The 19,188-nt window shown below is 43.9% G+C and overlaps 1 protein-coding gene across 1 annotated transcript; it reads right to left on the minus strand.

Moving 5' to 3' along the window:
- Positions 1-3,099: 3,099 nt before the first annotated feature.
- LOC130139915 (fe(2+) transport protein 1-like) lies at positions 3,100-17,123 on the minus strand. Its single transcript, XM_056317915.1, has 5 exons — positions 17,094-17,123; positions 13,415-13,710; positions 4,742-5,051; positions 3,537-3,686; positions 3,100-3,393 (listed from the first exon to the last, which is right to left on the minus strand). The coding sequence occupies exons 1-5, from the start codon at positions 17,121-17,123 to the stop codon at positions 3,100-3,102; spliced, it is 1,080 nt and encodes a 359-aa protein (XP_056173890.1).
- Between the last annotated feature and the right edge of the window lie 2,065 nt (positions 17,124-19,188).

Raw genomic sequence — 19,188 nt, forward strand, 5'->3', positions numbered from 1 at the left:
ACGGTTAATGATGGATAAGAGAAGTCGAGGTCCCGAAAGAGTGGCACACCCGATAGCCTTACGTCTCTAACTAGGTATGCTTTAGGCTGACATGAAAAATGAGATGCTGAAATTGAGGATATGAAGGAAAAAATGCAGATATCGAAGATCCATTTTGGTTGTCTTCGTATTTGACCATTCTTTCGGATCACTCGACAATTAAGTTAAGGGAACAATTTCAAATAAGGGCTAGTGAAACTATTTTCTTAAAAGAGGACCCAAAGTAGACGATAGCTCAGATAAGCAATTGAAGTGGTCAATTTAGTCTCAAATAAAGATCCTAGTTCACGGAGTATTCCACAAATTATCATCAAGTTTTTTTTTTCTTTCCTCCTTTAGCCCTCTGTTTCACAGAGAGAAATTCCATCAATTCTTTTTTCTATTTTTCTCCCACTTAACGTTTCTTTGCACCTTTGCGGCAAAAGAGCACTAGAAGTGACAAAAGTTGTGTAAGTTTTCGTTAAATCACTTAAGTGCCAAATCGAAGAAAAAATGATCACTTAAGTGCCAATGGCTTGAAATTCCGGACAAAAATAATACGTGGCTTTTATGGTACATTATTTAAAAAATCCAGTCCATGTGACATTTCCGCATGGAGTTCTTGGCACTGAAATGATCACTTTTTAACAACAATTGGCATTAAAGAGCAAAAGGACACTATAAGTGCCATAACTTGTGTACGGAGATCACTTTGGTGCCATAACTTTTTTTCGGATCACTTTGGTGCCAAGTCGGAGGAAAAACGATCACTTAAGTGTCATAAGTTTTTTTTTGGATCACTTTAGTGCTAAAATTTTTGAAAAACGATCACTTAAGTGCTAAAATTTTTTAAAAACGATAATTTAAGTGCTAAAAATTTTGAAAAACGATCACTTAAGTGCCAATCTCCGGCGAGCCTCCGGTGAGCCACGTCAGCTTCAGAAATTAATAAAAAAAATGCCACGTCGGATTTCCGGCGAAAAATTGTGTATGGCACCGGAGTTGGCACTTAAGTGATCGTTTTTAAAAAATTTTAGCACTAAAGTGATCCAAAAAAAACTTATGGCACCAAAGTGAGCGCCATACACAAGTTATGGCACTTGTAGTGTTCTTTTGCCGGCATTAAAGTGATCTCTTTTTAACAACGACTATTGAAATATCCAACATTTCACAGGTGACGAGAGTTTGATTTACGGACAACAAAATAAAAAATGATAGGAAAATCATTGACATTTTTGTAAATATGAATTAGACGTCAAATTTAAGTTCCTCAGCTGACTCATACAAATTAAGTAGCCACTGAAGAGGAAAAGCTCAAAACCCAATGAGTTGGATTTCTATTATTGACACCCCTCGCGCTTTCGGTGGTACTAATGAATTTTGCATGTATTCGTCAGGTTAGACAATGAAAATTAGAGAAAAAAGAGAGCATTTAACAAATGAGGAAATGTATACATGTTAGATATCTTTTCTTAGATTAGGAAAATGTTAGAGAATTTCAAACGGGTCAAAATCGCTCGTACTTTTAGGGAAGGAAACTAATGTGCAGATTGAATAGTAAATTGGATATTTCGATCATATGATCTAAATTACACTCTCGATTTACTTTCTTTGTTGATAAGAGATCAGATAGAATTAAGTTTTATTAGAGAGTAACATTTATTACCAAGAAAAAGTAAATTCATCCCATTAACTTCGAGAAATGCTTAAATTATGGTAGAAACATCTCGAAGAATCCAATTGTATACTGCGAGTACATATAGTCTTACCTAATAAACCAAATGTGCATTTCTATGGAGACCCGCGAAATAAGGGTAACAAAGAAAAAATTTCTATGAGAATATTAGCAGAATATGCATATTTAGCAACCCAATTGCTATTTTTTTTTTTTTGCATCTTGCCTCCACTCAAACTCCAAAAATACCGAACTTTAGACATCTATTTAAACCCACTTCGGTGGGACACAAACAAATATCTTTCACAATCGTATACCTTTGACAATCAATCAGGCCAGATGTACTTGGACATGGAGAAGGGTCAAACCAAGCTCAACACAATGGTCTTTCTATTGGTGATTGCATCCGGTAGGTTTCTTCTCATCTCTCAATTTTACTATTATCATTTCTAAACGTAGAACTGCACTGATGAGTTCCTCCACATTTTCCCTCCTTTAAAGGTCTTGTCATCTCACATGCTCAAACAAGAGTTGCACCGGGAGGGAGCTGGGATCTCTCGGATCTTCGGAAAGGACCAGGAGAAACTTTATTGGACATTGTCCTGTTTCACAGCGTCCCGCCTTGGTAAATGGCAAATGCATGTGTGTTCCGCCTTAAAGAGATAAACTTGTATGAGGACCATTGATGTATGAGAGTTTTGTGCATCAGTGAGAGGAGAGAAAGCAAAAATGAAAAGGGAACTTCGCTCTTAATAAAATGGGTTCATTGAGTATTTGACTTTTTGGAGGCTTTTCCCTATATATTAGCATAATGCACATGATTATAGGTTGTCTATGACGTTTTGCAGAATTCCACGCACATGTTGTTTTAATATCCACCCATTTATTTAGTGGAGAGATATACGTACACGATGCTCATTTCCGACTTTGAACTAAATCTGTTTTTATGTCGAAAAGAAATATAATCCAGACTTTTAAATTTATAATTAACATTAATTCCATCATCTCGCAATTTATTTAAAGATTGATATTTTTATCTTACTTTATATTTGTTAAAATGAAGAGATACAATCTAGGGATTCCTACCAATAGAACTTCTTTCTTCCTTATTTGGTTATCGGTATCTTGACCGAGATGCAAGTGTTGCGAAATGACATTTATAAAGTGACTAGTTCGTCCTTTCAAGATAGTATTATAGCGGATCAACAGAAAACTTTTTCTGTGTTCATAAGTTAGCATTCTATATGATGAGAGCATATCATATACACAATTTATGACATATTCTTTAGTTGTTGATCATCCAAAAGCCAAACACATATGTAGCATGAGCATAAACCAAAAAGCGAAAGAAAACAGAAAAACCATCCAGTTACACATTTTGTTCGTTGAGGATAATTAGTACAAACTCAGGCCCATTTGGCCATGAGAGACATGCCACCAGCACCTAGCAGCACGGCAGCATAGGACTTGATCTGGAGCTTGGTGCTGCGCTGCAGCTTCGGACCCATGATGTCGGCGGCGAGGAGGTCGACAAGGGCCATGTAGATCAGGAGCCCCGCGGACGACGCATTGAGCAGGCCGACCGTGATGAGCGAGCTCGGGCTGTTCTCCTGGTAGGTGCTCGATAGAGTGATCCCAAACGGGGTCGTCACCGAGAAGAAGAACACCATTACCAGCTTCTTCAACCACCTGTACTCTGCCTATTTATAGGGTTTACAAAAGATTCAATTAGCCGACTTGGACCAACATGGGAACATGGAAATAACAACAGATCTGCTGATTAATTTGTTTTTCTTTGCCATAAACTGAAAAAGTTTGGAGGTTTGTGGATCTGAAGTGTTACCTGAAGAATGCAGCCACCAAGACCCATGCCTTCAGACATTTGATGGAAGCAAAGAGCAGCCACAAGGCCTCTGATGGTGCACACATTGCTTGAGGCTCCCAATCCAAGCCCTGTCACCACCGAGTGTACCACTATTCCTAGCTCCAGCACCTAAGTACAATCAATCCCAATTTTAATGTCTAGAAAAGAAATTTATAGATGAAGAACAGATATCATTTGAAGCTAATATATTAATTTTCCAACACTATGATATCATAGCTTCATCGCGGTAAAGATATACTTGGTCTTAATTAAGAGATAGTAGGTGTCCAAATAATTTCTTAGAGATGCATCATACAAAGCCCGTTGTCTCTTTTGAGAAAATCAAATTTTACGAAGGTCGCTATTAGGACGGATGCGCATAATCAAAATTGAACTTTCAAATTTTACTGTTTTCGAATTCTGCAACTCTCGTGATTTGACTTTTGTTCAATTTGAAGCACCTAAAGTCTTATAATATTGACATGTGAAATTCTATATAATCCTTCGTGATTTTTAAATTTTACACTGCTTTTTGTTTTATAGTTTGAGGATTTTTTAAGCAAACTAAGAAATATTTTTTTAGTAAAGAAAAAAGACCCTAAGAAGTCACAAATTGAAACTTTAACCTTTCTGATTGATATATAGTGTGCGGAGCATTTTTTTTTCCAAAAACTTTGTCAAGTCCATGATATGATTTCTTAAAAAAATCCTCTTCTACCTTTCAATTATGACTAAAAATACTATGATCTCTTATTTCTTTTCTTCGCTACCGATGTCCCATGTTCATTCACCAAAGGCAAAGTGGTTGGTGGATGTTACTAGATTTCAAATTCTTTTCAAGAAAGTCGATATTTAATCATTTAACTGCAGAAGCAAGTGCCGCAGAAAACCTAAATTGACAGAAACTGAATAAGAAAATCCCGCATGCCAATAATAATTCTTTGAACGGTCCACGAGGTAGAAAATATATATAATACGAAATCTATACTATATGGAGTAAGTCTTGCATCTATGTCGACATCTGTAAATAAATGATGGCATTTTGTGAAATAATGATTGTGGGCTCGAGGGGCTTTATCTTGCGGGTCCTCGAGCTTCGCATCCATGTGAACTTTAGTAGTACCATACAGTAAATAAATCTAAGTGAAAAACATATACTAACAATATCCAAAGTATGATCTTACCATTGCAACGACCCTGTACCGAAGCAGCTGAGAACTCGTGGCCTCCACCTTCCCTGCCGCTCCGTGGTGGTGGCGGCAGCGGCCGTGGCCGTGGCTATGCAAATGCGCCGCGGTCACGACGCCCATCTCCCGGTCACCGTCAATGGTCTCGATTTTGGAAATGACGCCAACGTTGTTCTTCTGGCTATACATGCTCGTCGCCATCGAGTCCACCATCAGCGTCACGATGGCGCTCAACATAGCAACGAACCCGGTGAATGGGAACTTGCGCCAAGGGTTCTCTTTCAAGCACGGGGAGAACTGCAACGTCCTGAATTCGACCCACTTTCGTGATCAATAAAATGGATATATATTTCTCAATTTGTTTTAGTAAGTCTCGCCCGGAACTGATCATTCTCGGGATACTGACTAATAGGGAATGGCTAACTAGGAAAACGGTACGTGGACCCAAGAACTCGACCGTGAATTGAGTACGGTTCCGAGAAATGACGAGGGAATATTCTGTGCCAATGTGGGCCGGTCCAAGGAGAGTGATAGATTTGGTTTGGCCAGCGACGTACGATCGGATCGAGGGTGATTCCGCACGACCGAGAGTACGCGTGGCGAACGATCCCGAACTTATTCCGAACGATCGCGACCCCTGGAACTAGTGATAAATCCTCGTGTTCTCTGGGAGATCGAGATCGTCACGACTCGAGTAACCCTAAGTCGGTACGCGTAACCCCTAAACAGCCGCCCGATAGTGAGAGACGCTAAAATTGCATTTGAGCGAAATCGATCGTGGAATTGAGTCCGGACTTCGGTGTCGAATTTCGTGGACGTACGCGACTATTTTGCAAGGACAACGTCGTATAAGTGTGGCCAATTATATTTGGGATCGGTAGAGTCGAAAATTGGAAATTTGGCCTGGGACCGGAAAATTACCGTTTTGCCCCATGCCCTATGCTTGTATTCCGAATTTCAGGAGTTTTGATTAGAATTATCAGCCCTATTATTGCTAAAATTAGTGGACCAATCTACCCCTAGATATTTTATCAAGATTTGATCCTAGCCCTAGAAATTAGGACAAGATGGCAATTTTTGGGAAGTTGTTCAACCACCCCTACTCACTCTAGCCTATACACTCTCCTCTCTCTCTCTCTCTCTCTCTCTCTCTCTCTCCCTCATTTCACTCCTTCACCATCTCCGGCCAACCCCTCCCCCACGCCACTCTCCCTCTCTTTCTTTCCCCTTCGGCCGTGAGTAGCCGAGCATGCCGGAGCGTCGCCGCTCGCTGGTGCCGCCGCCATGAGCCGCCGTCCTCGCCCTCATCCTCACCCGACCTTTCCAGCCGTCCCATTCTCTCTCTCCCTTTTACCAGCCGCGTGAGCAGCCCCGCCAGAGCAGCCCCACGCCGCCGCTCGCGCCGCCGCGGGAGCCGCCGTTCGCCGCTGCTTGCGCCGGCGTGAAACCAGCTCAGCCGACCCGTTTTTCTCTCCCGATCAACTTGTTTGGAGCTTAGGAGCCCAAGTGAGTATTAACCCTATACCCTAATTAGGCTAATTAGCATTTCTAGATAGGTTTATGGTAATTTATGGGTTAATTAGGGGAATTTAGGGATAATTAGTGGGCTGATTAATTAGTCGTGGATTATGTGATGATTTGGGAGTCTAATATGTTGATTTCAATGTGGTTTAGTGCCCTAGAGTGGGCTATCTAATGGCTGGAATTATTGGATTTAATTGGCCTAAGTTCCGTTAATTTAGGGTTTAATTGTGGAATCCCGAGCATGCCTTGTATTGTCCGATTAGTGGCTGATTCGTGCTTGATCGGTGATTATTATTGTGATGCCATGATACATGCCATGTGTGGCCGAGAATGAGAAGGCATGGCGGTCCGTGCGAATGCGTATTTGAATTGTTCTAATCGCATGGAAATTGTGTGCCAATTGTGAGCCGTGTTAGAATCGGACTAATTGAATTAATTGGGCATGTCAATGTGATGTTCTGAGCATGCTAAATTGTGAGTTGACCATATCGTGGCTGAATTGAGTTATTGGATTAATTGGGCAAGTTAATTTGTGGTATTGAGCATGTTGAGATGCACATTGAGTTGGCATTAATTGATTATATGCCTATGTGAAATCGAGTGCTCATTGTGCATGACCACGCATTTCGTATGCTGAGCATTGGCATGATATGAGAATTGTGCGAGTATGCATGCCTGACATGAGCATGTGATCACCTAATTACCTTGATGCGTCTTACGCGGGGTTCAGATAAAATTTGGTGTGTGTACGTGTGATCACTATAAGCCATGATGTGTGTTACGCGGGGTATTGAACCCGTCCTGATGCATTTTACGCGGGATAATGCCCGGATTGCCGAAAGACGGCCAACTTGATGCGTTTTACGCGGGTTCGGTCCGTATATGGAGATCGGTGTTGCGCCTGATGCGTTTTACGCGAGCTAGAGACACTGGGCCTGATGCGTTTTACGCGGGTCAGGAAGTGTTGGATATTGTCAGACATGATGCGTTTTACGCGGGTCAGACCTGATGCGTTTTACGCGGGTCGATTTATAAATTAGAAATTGGTAGTGCGCAAGTGTGCATAATTGAGCCGGATCGTGAGCACGATCATATTGATGGCATGTGTGTGCAAGAGTGCATTGACAGGTGTGCAAGCATGTGCATGTCGGTGAATCGTGTGTGATGCAGACATCAAGGAGTATGAGCATGTGCATGGCGTACGTGTGGCCGCGTATGTGCCATTATCGCGATTATTATATGCCTAACCTACAGGGTTATTTGTGTTCTCGATCTGGGCCCGAGGGCCTAGGTCAATTGATTATTGGTCTATTCGTGTGATTGTTTGCCTGTCAGGAGGTGCATGTTAGCCTAGTTTAGGTTTAGGGGGTTTACTCGCTGAGATTCGTTCTCACGGTTGTTAAAACCCACATTTTCAGAACCCCGGCCTTGTGGATGTCAAAAGTTCCAATCCGTTTTGAGATCCCATCCCGGATAGACCGGGATGTGACCGAGTACCCCGTAGGGAATGGGGATATGTATATTAGACATTTTACTACGGTATGGGTCGATGTGGGCGAGCAGCACTTCCAGGCCCACGAGTACATAGGTTGGTGCTTCATGGACTACACCGGGACTTTCGGACCTCTTAGGACCTTTGATGTGCCGTTCAACGGGCCAGGTGATATAGATCCCCAGTGCACTGATGGAGACGTGGCGAGCCCCGAGGCCTAATTTGGAGAGGATTCTGACGTCGGACACGGACCTGTTATCTAGGAGGTCGACGAGCCAGACCCGATGGACGAGGAGCCGGTGGACTGGGATTCTGACTCGGAACCTATGGAGTCGGATAGCGAGCCGGAGCCGATGGAGCAGGACTCCGAGCTGGAGGGCGAGTCGGAGGAGGTCGATTATGAGGACGAGTCGGCAGAGGCCGAGTCCGAGCTGGATTCCATGGACTCCGAGGATGAGTTGTCTGACAGTTCTTCCGAGTCCTCGTGATCCGACCCGGACTGGATACCTTAGGGTTTAGCCGTATCCCTAGTTAGGTCGGGCCAGTACCTTTTTGACCAGAGCCCTTCCTTAAGTTAGTGTTTAGACTGACCGCCCGGGCCACTTACCCCTTTTTGTCAGTAGTGGCCGTTGGCCCGCTTTTGATTCTTTGTATGTATTTTGTGTAATGGATATTGTATATGTTTCCCTGATGTTAATGCAAGTGTATATTTATAATGTTGTTTGTTGTTTGGGCTATCCTTGATCATGTGTTTTAAATTGTACGGGTGTTTACGTTGCTTCCGCATGTGTCTTGATCTCTGTGTTCGGTGTTGGGTGTTGGGTCGGCAACGCGTCCTGGGATGTCGCACGAATTTGACCTCGGATGGGATGCTCGTGCGCCGTAAGGTTCGGGGCGTGACATCCCCCGTTGATTTGGTATCAAAGCAAGGTCAGCTCGGTCCAATTCGGTCGAAGTTTGGAGTGATAAGGAGCAGTGACTTTGGGTAACCAGTAGGGAGACCTTGTGTGCTACGTGTACCTCCTGACTGTCTGTGTCTTGACTGACTGGTTGTTTGAACTGACCTGTAAAGTGCAGGTGCGGCAGGACCCAAGGTAAGTACGTGTATCTCCTTGGTTGAGGTCTTGTGCTGCTTGTGTTTGGCCGCATGTTGAGTGATTGATTGCTGTTGTGTTAGTTCCCCGCCTAGGACCTTAGATCGATTTAGCTTGGTTTAGGTCTTTAATTCCTGAGTGGAATTATAGCAGGTAGGTGAGCGTGCGAGTTGTGAAGATGAGTAGCCAAGGAAGAGGCAGAGGTCGAGGTCGTGACCAAGATCGCGTAGCACCGTAAGTGAGGGTTTTAGAGGATCCAAGGGTAGATGGGATTTTGAGGGCACTCGAGGAAGCGGGAATACTGAGGGGTAGGCAGACCCGGGAGAGAAATGCCACTGTTGCCACTGCTATTGAGGCTGCCGTTGCTGCTGCTAATGGGGCCAATGGGAATAACGAGAATCAGGGGAATAATGGGAATTCAATTCCGGGACCGGCAAATGTGATTAGGCCGATGTCTAAGTTGGTCGAACAGCTCTTGAAGTTAAAACCACCGAAGTTCAACGGAAAAGGTGACCCCGAGGCTGCACCGCGTTGGGTAAAAGAATTAGAGAAAGCTTTTGAAGTTCTGGGGTGCACCGAGACTGAAAGGGTGACATTGGCTGTATATTAGCTGCAGGATAATGCTAACGACTGGTGGAAGGCCACCAAGGGCAGAGTATTTCCCAAGGGGACCGCCCAGACTTGGGCTGTGTTTACCGAGAATTTTTATGGAAAATATTTCTCGAAGAGTGCCAAGGAAAGGAAACTGGCGGAATCTATGAGACTTCGTCAAGGATCAATGACTGTGGATCAATATGAAGCGGAGTTCGCTAGATTGTCGAAGTTTGCACCTAGGATGGTGGAGAACCCGCAGGATAAGGTTCGGAGATTCCGAGATGGACTAAAGCCGGACCTTAGGAGTCAGATGATATAGCTCAACATTCGGGACTACGGGGAGATGTATGAACGGGCTCAAGCCATAGAACGAGATCAGTTGGAAAGGGCAACCGCTTCTGGGTCGCGGTTCGCCCATAATAGGGACAACCGCCGCTTTGGGAAGAAGCCGATGGCGGGAACTGATCATTCTCGGGATACTGACCAATAGGGAATGGCTAACTAGGAAAACGGTACGTGGACCCAAGAACTCGACCTTGAATTGAGTCCGGTTCCGAGAAATGACGAGGGAATATTTTGTGCCAATGTGGGCCGGTCCAAGGAGAGTGACGGATTTGGTTTGGCCAGCGACATACGATCGGATCGCTGGTGATTCCGCACGACCGAGAGTACGCGTGACGAACAATCCCGAACTTATTCCGAACTATCGCGACCCTCGGAACTAGTGATAAATCCTCGTGTTCTCTTGGAGATCGAGATCGTCACGACTCGAGTAACCCTAGGTCGGTACGCATAACCCCTAAACAGCCGCCCGTTAGTGAGAGACGCTAAAATCCCGTTTGAGCGAAATCGATCGTGGAATTGAGTCCGGACTTCGGTGTCGAATTTCGTGGACGTATGCAACTATTTTGCAAGGACAACGTCGTATAAGTGTGCCCAGTTATATTTGGGATCGGTAGAGTCGAATATTGGAAATTTGGCCCGGGACCGGAAAATTACCATTTTGCCCCTATGCCATATGCTTGTATTCCAAATTTTAGGAGTTTAGATTAGAATTATCAGCCCTATTATTGCTAAAATTAGTGGACCAATCTACCCCTAGATATTTTATCAAGATTTGATCCTAGCCCTAGAAATGAGGACAAGATGGTAATTTTTGGGAAGTTGTTCAACCACCCCCACTCACTCTAGCCTATACACTCTCCTCTCTCTCTCTCTCTCTCCCTCATTTCACTCCCTCACCATCTCCGGCCAACCCCTCCTCCACGCCACTCTCCTTTTCTTTCTTTCCCCTTCGACCGTGAGCAGCCGAGCACGCCGGAGCGCCGTCGCTCGCTGGTGCCGCCGTCGTGAGCCGCCGTCCACGCCCTCATCCTCGCCCGACCTTTCCAGCCGTCCCATTCTCTCTCTCCCTTTCCCCAGCCGCGTGAGCAGCCCCGCCGGAGCAGCCGCACGCCGCCGCTCGCGCCGCCGGGGGAGCCGCCGTTCGCCGCTGCTTGCACCGCCGTGAAACCAGCTCAGCCAGCCCGTTTTTCTCTCCCGATCAGCTTGTTTGGAGCTTAGGAGCCCAAGTGAGTATTAACCCTAAATCCTAATTAGGCTAATTAGCATTTCTAGATAGGTTTAGGGTAATTTAGAGGTTAATTAGGGAAATTTAGAGATAATTAGTGGGTTGATTAATTAGTCGTGGATTATGTGATGATTTGGGAGTCTAATATGTTGATTTCAATGTGGTTTAGTGCCCTAGAGTGGGCTATCTAATGGCTGGAATTATTGGATTTAATTGGCCTAAGTTCCGTTAATTTAGGGTTTAATTGTGGAATCCCGAGCATGCCTTGTATTGTCCGATTAGTGGCTGATTCGTGCTTGATCGGTGATTATTATTGTGATGCCATGATGCATGCCATGTGTGGCCGAGAATGAGGAGGCATGGCGGTCCGTGCGAATGCGTATTTGAATTGTTCTAATCGCATGGAAATTGTGTGCCAATTGTGAGCCGTGTTAGAATCGGACTAATTGAATTAATTGGGCATGTCAATGTGATGTTCTGAGCATGCTAAATTGTGAGTTGATCATATCATGGCTGAATTGAGTTATTGGATTAATTGGGCAAGTTAATTTGTGGTATTGAGCATGTTGAGATGCACATTGAGTTGGCATTAATTGATTGTGTGCCTATGTGAAATCGAGTGCTCATTGTGCATGACCACACATTTCGTATGTCGAGCATTGGCATGATATGAGAATTGTGCAAGTATGCGTGCACGACATGAGCATGTGATCACCTAATCGCCCTGATGCGTCTTACGCGGGGTTCAGATAAAATTTGGTGTGTGTACGTGTGATCACTATAAGCCCTGATGCGTGTTACGCGGGGTATTGAACCCGTCCTGATACGTTTTACGCGGGACGATGCCCGGATTGCCGGAAGACGGCCAACTTGATGCGTTTTACGCGGGTTCGGTCTGTATATGGAGATCAGTGTTGCGCCTGTTGCGTTTTATGCGGGCTAGAGACACTGGGCCTGATGCGTTTTATGCGGGCCAGGAAGTGTTGGATATTGTTAGAGCTGATGCGTTTTACGCGGGTCGATTTACAAATGAGAAATTGGCAGTTTGCAAGTGTGCATAATTGAGCCGAATCATGAGCACAATCATATTGATGGCATGTGTGTGCAAGAGTGCATTGGCAGGTGTGCAAGCATGTGCGTGTCGGTGAATCGTGTGTGATGCAGACATCAAGGAGTATGAGCATGTTCATGGCGTACGTGTGGCCGCGTATGTTCGCGTATGTGCCATTATCGCAATTATTATATGCCCAACCTGCAGGGTCATTTGTGTTCTCGATCTGGGCCTGAGGGCCTAGGTCAATTGATTATTGGTTTGTTCATGTGATTGTTTGCCTGTCAGGAGGTGCATGTTAGCCTAGTTTAGGTTTATGGGGTTTACTCGCTGAGATTCGTTCTCACGGTTGTTAAAACCCACATTTTTAGACCCCCGGCCTTGAGGATGTCAGAAGTTCCAATCCGTTTTGGGATCCCGTCCCGGATAGACCGGGATGTGACCGAGTACCCCGTAGGGAACGGGGATACGTATATTAGCCATTTTACTACAATATGGGTCGATGTGGGCGAGCAGCACTTCCAGGCCCACGAGTACATAGGTTGGTGCTTCATGGACTACACCGGGACTTTCGGACCTCTTAGGACCTTTGATGTCCCGTTCAACGGGCTAGGTGATATAGATCCCCAGTGCGCTGATGGAGACTTGGCGAGCCCCGAGGCCTCATTTGGAGAGGATTTTGACGTTGGACACGGACCTGTTATCTGGGAGGTCGACGAGCCAAACCCGATGGACGAGGAGCCGGTGGACTGGAATTCTGACCCAGAACCTATGGAGTCGGATAGCGAGCCGGAGCCGATGGAGCAGGACTTCGAGCCGGAGAGCGAGCCAGAGGAGGTCGATTATGAGGACGAGTCGGCAGAGGCCGAGTCCGAGCTGGATTTCATGGACTCCGAGGATGAGTTGTCTGACAGTTGTTCCGAGTCCTCGGGATCCGACCCAGACTAGGTACTTTAGGGTTTAGCCGTATCCCTAGTTAGGTCGGGCTAGTACCTTTTTGACCGGAGCCCTTCCTTAGGTTAGTGTTTCGACTGACCGCCCGGGCCACTTACCCCTTTTTGTCAGTAGTGGCCGTTGACCTGCTTTTGATTCTTTGTATGTATTTTGTGTAACGGATATTGTATATGTTTCCCTGATGTTAATGCAAGTGTATATTTATAATGTTGTTTGTTGTTTGGGCTATCCTTGGTCATGTGTTTTAAACTGTACGGGTGTTTACATTGCTTCCACATGTGTCTTGATCTCTGTTTTTGGTGTTGGGTCGGCGATGCGTCCTAGGACGTCACACGAATTCGACCTCGGTTGGGATGCTCGCGCGCCGTAAGGTTTGGGGCGTGACAAGGACAGCATGTCGAAAGAGACGGGCAGCACGTGCTTGAACCCGGTGGCGATGATGCCTGCCGCGAAGCACTTGATGATGATGAAGAGGTCGCGGTCAGGGTTGAGGGTTGGGACCGAACGGGTGAACAGCAGGGAGCAGACGCCGATCAGACTCGTGACGAGGATGGAGACGATGGCGATGATCTTGAGTGGGAGTGCCTTGGCCTTATTGATGCAGTCGCCGGATTCGACGGTGTACTCCTCGGGCACGACGGAGAGCGCCGGCGGGACAAGGAGAGAGAAGGATAAAAAAATTAATAACTTTAAATATCCAACATTGTGACAAGAGTTTGATGTACGGATAACAAAATAATAAAGGATAGGAAAATCGTTGACATTTTTGTAAATATGAGTTAGACGTCAAATTTAAAATTTTGCTTTCATAATAATTATAGACTCCAACAAAAAAAAAAGAATTAAGTTCCAGAGCTGAGTCATGCAAATTAAGCAGCCACTGAAGAGGAAAAGCTTAAAACCCAATGAGTTGGATTTCTATTATTCACACTCCTCGTACTTTCCGCGGTACTAATGAATTTTGCATCTATTCGTCGGGTCAGACAATAAAAATTAGAGAAAAAAGAGAGCATTTGATGAATGAGGAAATATACACATGTTAGATATCTTTTCTTATATTAGGATTATATTAGAGAATGCCAAACATGTCAAAATCGTATATTCTTTTAGCTAAGGAAACTAATGTGTAGATTGATTACCAAATAAGATATTTCGATCATCCGATCTAAATTACACTCTAGCATTAGATGGACCACCGAGAGATTTACTTCCTTTATTAATAGGAGATCAGATAAAATTAAGTTTTATTAGAGAGTAACATTTCTTAGCATAAACATAGTAAATTCATCCCATTAACTCCTAGAAATGCTCAAATTATGGTAGGAAATTCTCGAAGTAGCCAATTGTATACCGCGAGTACTGATAGTCTTACCTAATAAAGCAAACGTGCATTTCCATGGAGATCCGCGAATAAAGGTAACAAAGATAAAATCTCTATGAGAATATGAATATGTAGCAAGTCAATTACCACTCAGTTTTTTGAATCTTGCATTTAATCAGACTCCAAAAATACCAAACTTTAGACATCTATATAAACATACTTCAATGGGACACAAACACATATCTGTCACGCTCATATATCCTACACAGTCGATCGAGCCAAATATCGTTGGAAATGGAGAAGGGTCAAACCAAGCTCAGCGCAATAGTCTTTCTATTGGTAATTGCATTCGGTAGGTTTCTTCTCATCTTTCTCAATTACTATTATCATTTCTAAATGTAGAACTGCGCTGATGAATTCCTCCACATTTTCCTTCCTTTAAAGGTCTTGTCGTCTCACATGCTCAAACAAGAGATGGACCAGGAGGGAGCTATGATCTCTCGGATAATGATAATCGGAAAGGACAAGGAGAAACTTGTATTAGACGGTGTCCTTTTCCGCAACGTCCCGCCTTGGTAAATGGCAAATGTGGGTGTGTAGGAGAAAACTTGCAGAAACTTGTATTAGACAGAGTGTCCTTTTCCGCAACGTCCCGCCTTGGTAAATGGCAAATGTGGGTGTGTAGGAGAAAAACTTGCAGAAACTTGTATTAGAAAGTGTCCTTTTCCGCAACGTCCCGCCTTGGTAAATGGCAAATGTGGGTGTGTAGGAGAAAAACTTGCATGAGGACAATTGATGTATGCTGGTTTTGTGCCTCTATGAGAGGAGAGGAAGCAAAAATAAAAAGGGAATTTCGCTCTTAATAAAATGGGTTGGTATTATTGAGTATTTGACTTTTTGGACGGTCTTGAAAATTTCCAATTGTCGAAATCGATCGACTGCATCCTAGTATTCCATAACTAGGTAATCAAATGTGATAGTCATATTTCTTATGTATATGTCGGATAAACGGTTAATGATGGATAAGAGAAGTCGAGGTCCCGAAAGAGTGGCACACCCGATAGCCTTACGTCTCTAACTAGGTATGCTTTAGGCTGACATGAAAAATGAGATGCTGAAATTGAGGATATGAAGGAAAAAATGCAGATATCGAAGATCCATTTTGGTTGTCTTCGTATTTGACCATTCTTTCGGATCACTCGACAATTAAGTTAAGGGAACAATTTCAAATAAGGGCTAGTGAAACTATTTTCTTAAAAGAGGACCCAAAGTAGACGATAGCTCAGATAAGCAATTGAAGTGGTCAATTTAGTCTCAAATAAAGATCCTAGTTCACGGAGTATTCCACAAATTATCATCAAGTTTTTTTTTTCTTTCCTCCTTTAGCCCTCTGTTTCACAGAGAGAAATTCCATCAATTCTTTTTTCTATTTTTCTCCCACTTAACGTTTCTTTGCACCTTTGCGGCAAAAAGAGCACTAGAAGTGACAAAAGTTGTGTAAGTTTTCGTTAAATCACTTAAGTGCCAAATCGAAGAAAAAATGATCACTTAAGTGCCAATGGCTTGAAATTCCGGACAAAAATAATACGTGGCTTTTATGGTACATTATTTAAAAAATCCAGTCCATGTGACATTTCCGCATGGAGTTCTTGGCACTGAAATGATCACTTTTTAACAACAATTGGCATTAAAGTGATCTCTTTTTAACAACGACTATTGAAATATCCAACATTTCACTGGTGACGAGAGTTTGATTTACGGATAACAAAATAAAAAATGATAGGAAAATCATTGACATTTTTGTAAATATGAATTAGACGTCAAATTTAAGTTCCTCAGCTGACTCATACAAATTAAGCAGCCACTGAAGAGGAAAAGCTCAAAACCCAATGAGTTGGATTTCTATTATTGACACCCCTCGCGCTTTCGGTGGTACTAATGAATTTTGCATGTATTCGTCAGGTAAGACAATGAAAATTAGCGAAAAAAGAGAACATTTATGTGGCATCCCGAATTTTCATGACCAAAGATTAACGGACCCTAATGGATTAAGACTCTCGTCGATGGGAATTAGGAGCAATAAAAAAATTGGAAGTTTAACATCGCTGATATCGTTTTTGGAATCGCGAATTCGAATTCTAGAGATCGTTATTGTTGGACCAACTAAACCGACGTCGCGTCGTTTGCACGACCTGACTCCGTGTCAAACCCGTCGCCGTTATTTTTCTCCCCATTTTTCCCCTTGCTCACGGACAGCCCCTTCTTTTCCTCTTTTTTTCTCTTTTCCCTTCCTTTTCTTCCCTTTTCTTTTTCCTTTCCCATTTTCCCGCCGGAAACCCCACGACGCATTCGCAGCCCCCAACCTCTTCATTTCTTCCCTTTTGTCTTGTTATGTCTTGTCTTTTCTCCTACATGCAAGCCATGCACGCAAGAAAACTGTGGGGGGCACTAGACTCTCTTTTCCCTCTACAATTGGCAAGAGAAAGGTGCCAAGTGTCACCATACATGCCCATGCATGCAAGGGGAACTAAAGGGCCATCCGAGAAGTGCATCTCCTTCGGCTCTCTCTCTCGCCTCAGCTCACTCCCTCTCATTTCTCTGCGAACTCACTCTCTCGCCTCAGCTCAACTCTCTCTCGTCTCTCTCTCTGGCCGCCTGGAAGACAGCCCCTCCACCGACCAGCAGCTGCCGCCCTCTACTCTGTCCACGACCAGCAGCGGTAGCCGGCCGTTTCGTCTCCGCCTCGGACCAGCAGCTTCGCCTCAGCCATCTCAGCCATTTCCTCTCACTGGCAAGTACTCTCTATCACCTTATACTAACCACGTTAATGGTTGCATGACGTTGGGTCTCGGGTAAGCTTTTGAACTGATCTGAGTTGGGGTTAGGCGAGTCCGAGTGGTTGCAGCGGCTGTCCTTGAAGGGTTGATCCATTAGAACGAACCTTGGTGGGTCTAGGGTGCTAGACTAGTATGGAACAGGCCATGCATGTTGATTTGAGTTCCTAGAATGGTGAATTCGTGGCTGGAAGGTAGTGGATCTTCAATGGGAATCCATTTCTTGATGTCTGTTTCGGGTTCCAGAAACCGACTTCTCTGGACATCCACTGTTTTCTATTTTTACAGCTTCGGTTGTGGACCGAATTTGGCTAAACGTTCTTCTTAAAAGTTGTTCAGAAGATCTTGATTTACAACATACTTAAATTTCATATTTTTCTGAGTACAAATGGATATTTCGAAGGGCCAATCTTTTACCGGATCAGAACTGTATTTAAGGTGGAGACCGTGACCTCTGGACCTTCTCAATTTTTTATAAAAATATCCACTTCGAATTCGATCATACTTCCTTCACAAAATTTGTTCATAGTCCCATTTTGTACAATATATAAAAATTTCAAGGTGTTTAGACATCATTTGATGTGTCAAAAGAGCATTCCTTGTAACTCGGTGTCACTGTTCCGACGGTCCAGTTCTAGTCTGTTTTCGTGCCCTCAAAATTTCTCTTTCCAGGAGAATTTTGGGATTGTGTTCTTCATGAAAAATATGTGTTAAGGTCTTGTTAATATCATATTAGAATTTCGGAATTTTTGGAACTCATTTGCCATGTCTTTGGGATTGATTTCCCAGGGTCTACAAAACTGTCCAGTATTGCCAAAATTCCAAGTTTCATTGATTCTTATTTGAGACATCGGAGTTTTCGATTGGGTGTCTTCGGAAGATGTAACGTACACGCTGTGAACTTTCTGATGAGATGTTTCCTTTGTATTAAATATTGTAAATTACAATTCTAAATTTCTGTAATGTATGTGCCGAAGGGTGTGGAATTGTAAGTGTGGTTGTTCCGTCGGTCCCCATGACGACGATGCCCCGGAGTTGGGATGCCCGGGTGGGTAACTGGGTTCCCTCGGATGCTTGGGGGTGTAACACGGTTCCCCAGATGTCCTCGTGATGCCGTGGTAGGTGCGAGATGCCTGAGGGGGTAACTGGGTTCCCTCGGATGCCTGGGGGTGTAACACGGTTCCCCAGATGTCCTCGTGATGCCGTGGTAGGTGCGAGATGCCTGAGGGGGTAACGGGGTTCCCTCGGATGCCTGGGGGTGTAACACGGTTCCCCAGATGTGCCGTGATGGGTACGAGATGCTCGGGGGGGTAATTGGGTTCCCCGGAGGATGTTGTGGCCTGAGTTACTAAATCAAATGAGAATTCGTGTGAATGGCTGTTAGTCGATCGACAATCTTTTATCTGGTGAATTACGCTCAAATAAAAAAGGGAGTCTTCTATGTTATGTTTGGATGTGAATTGGTTCATGTGTCTACCTATTTAACTCGATTGAAATGCTTGTCATTATCCGTTTAGTATGGCGTGATAGAGTTTACTTGGCTGAGTTTTCGCTCACTGTTTATCGTTGACACATTTTTTACAGATCTTTGAACATGTCACCGACCCCTTATCCTGATAGTGTCAGTAGTGATGGAGGTGGTGGCGACAAGTAGAGAAGTGGAGTTGTGGATGTAGCTGCATTAGGGGATTAGGACCCCATTTTGACCTCCCAGATGAAATTTTGCTATCATGCTTGAAAAGGATGTCATCCAAATAACCTTTTGTATATAAATAAAAAGTGGGAAATGAAGATGTGGTATTTTGTTATGGATGTGTCCACTGATCGAGAAATGTTTAATTTGATTGTGTTTTGTCTTCCGCTTGTGCTAAAAGTGAAAAGATTAAGAACGCATCAGTAAGTGGCGTGTCTGGGATGCCACAATTTAACAAATGAGGAAATGTATACACGTTAGATATCTTTTCTTAGATTAGGAAAATGCTAGAGAATTTCAAATGGGTCAAAATCGCT

The sequence above is a fragment of the Syzygium oleosum genome, unplaced genomic scaffold, assembly GCF_021117445.2.
Source record: "Syzygium oleosum isolate NSW1041296 unplaced genomic scaffold, Sole_v2.1 Sole_v2.14, whole genome shotgun sequence".
NCBI lineage: Eukaryota > Viridiplantae > Streptophyta > Magnoliopsida > Myrtales > Myrtaceae > Syzygium > Syzygium oleosum.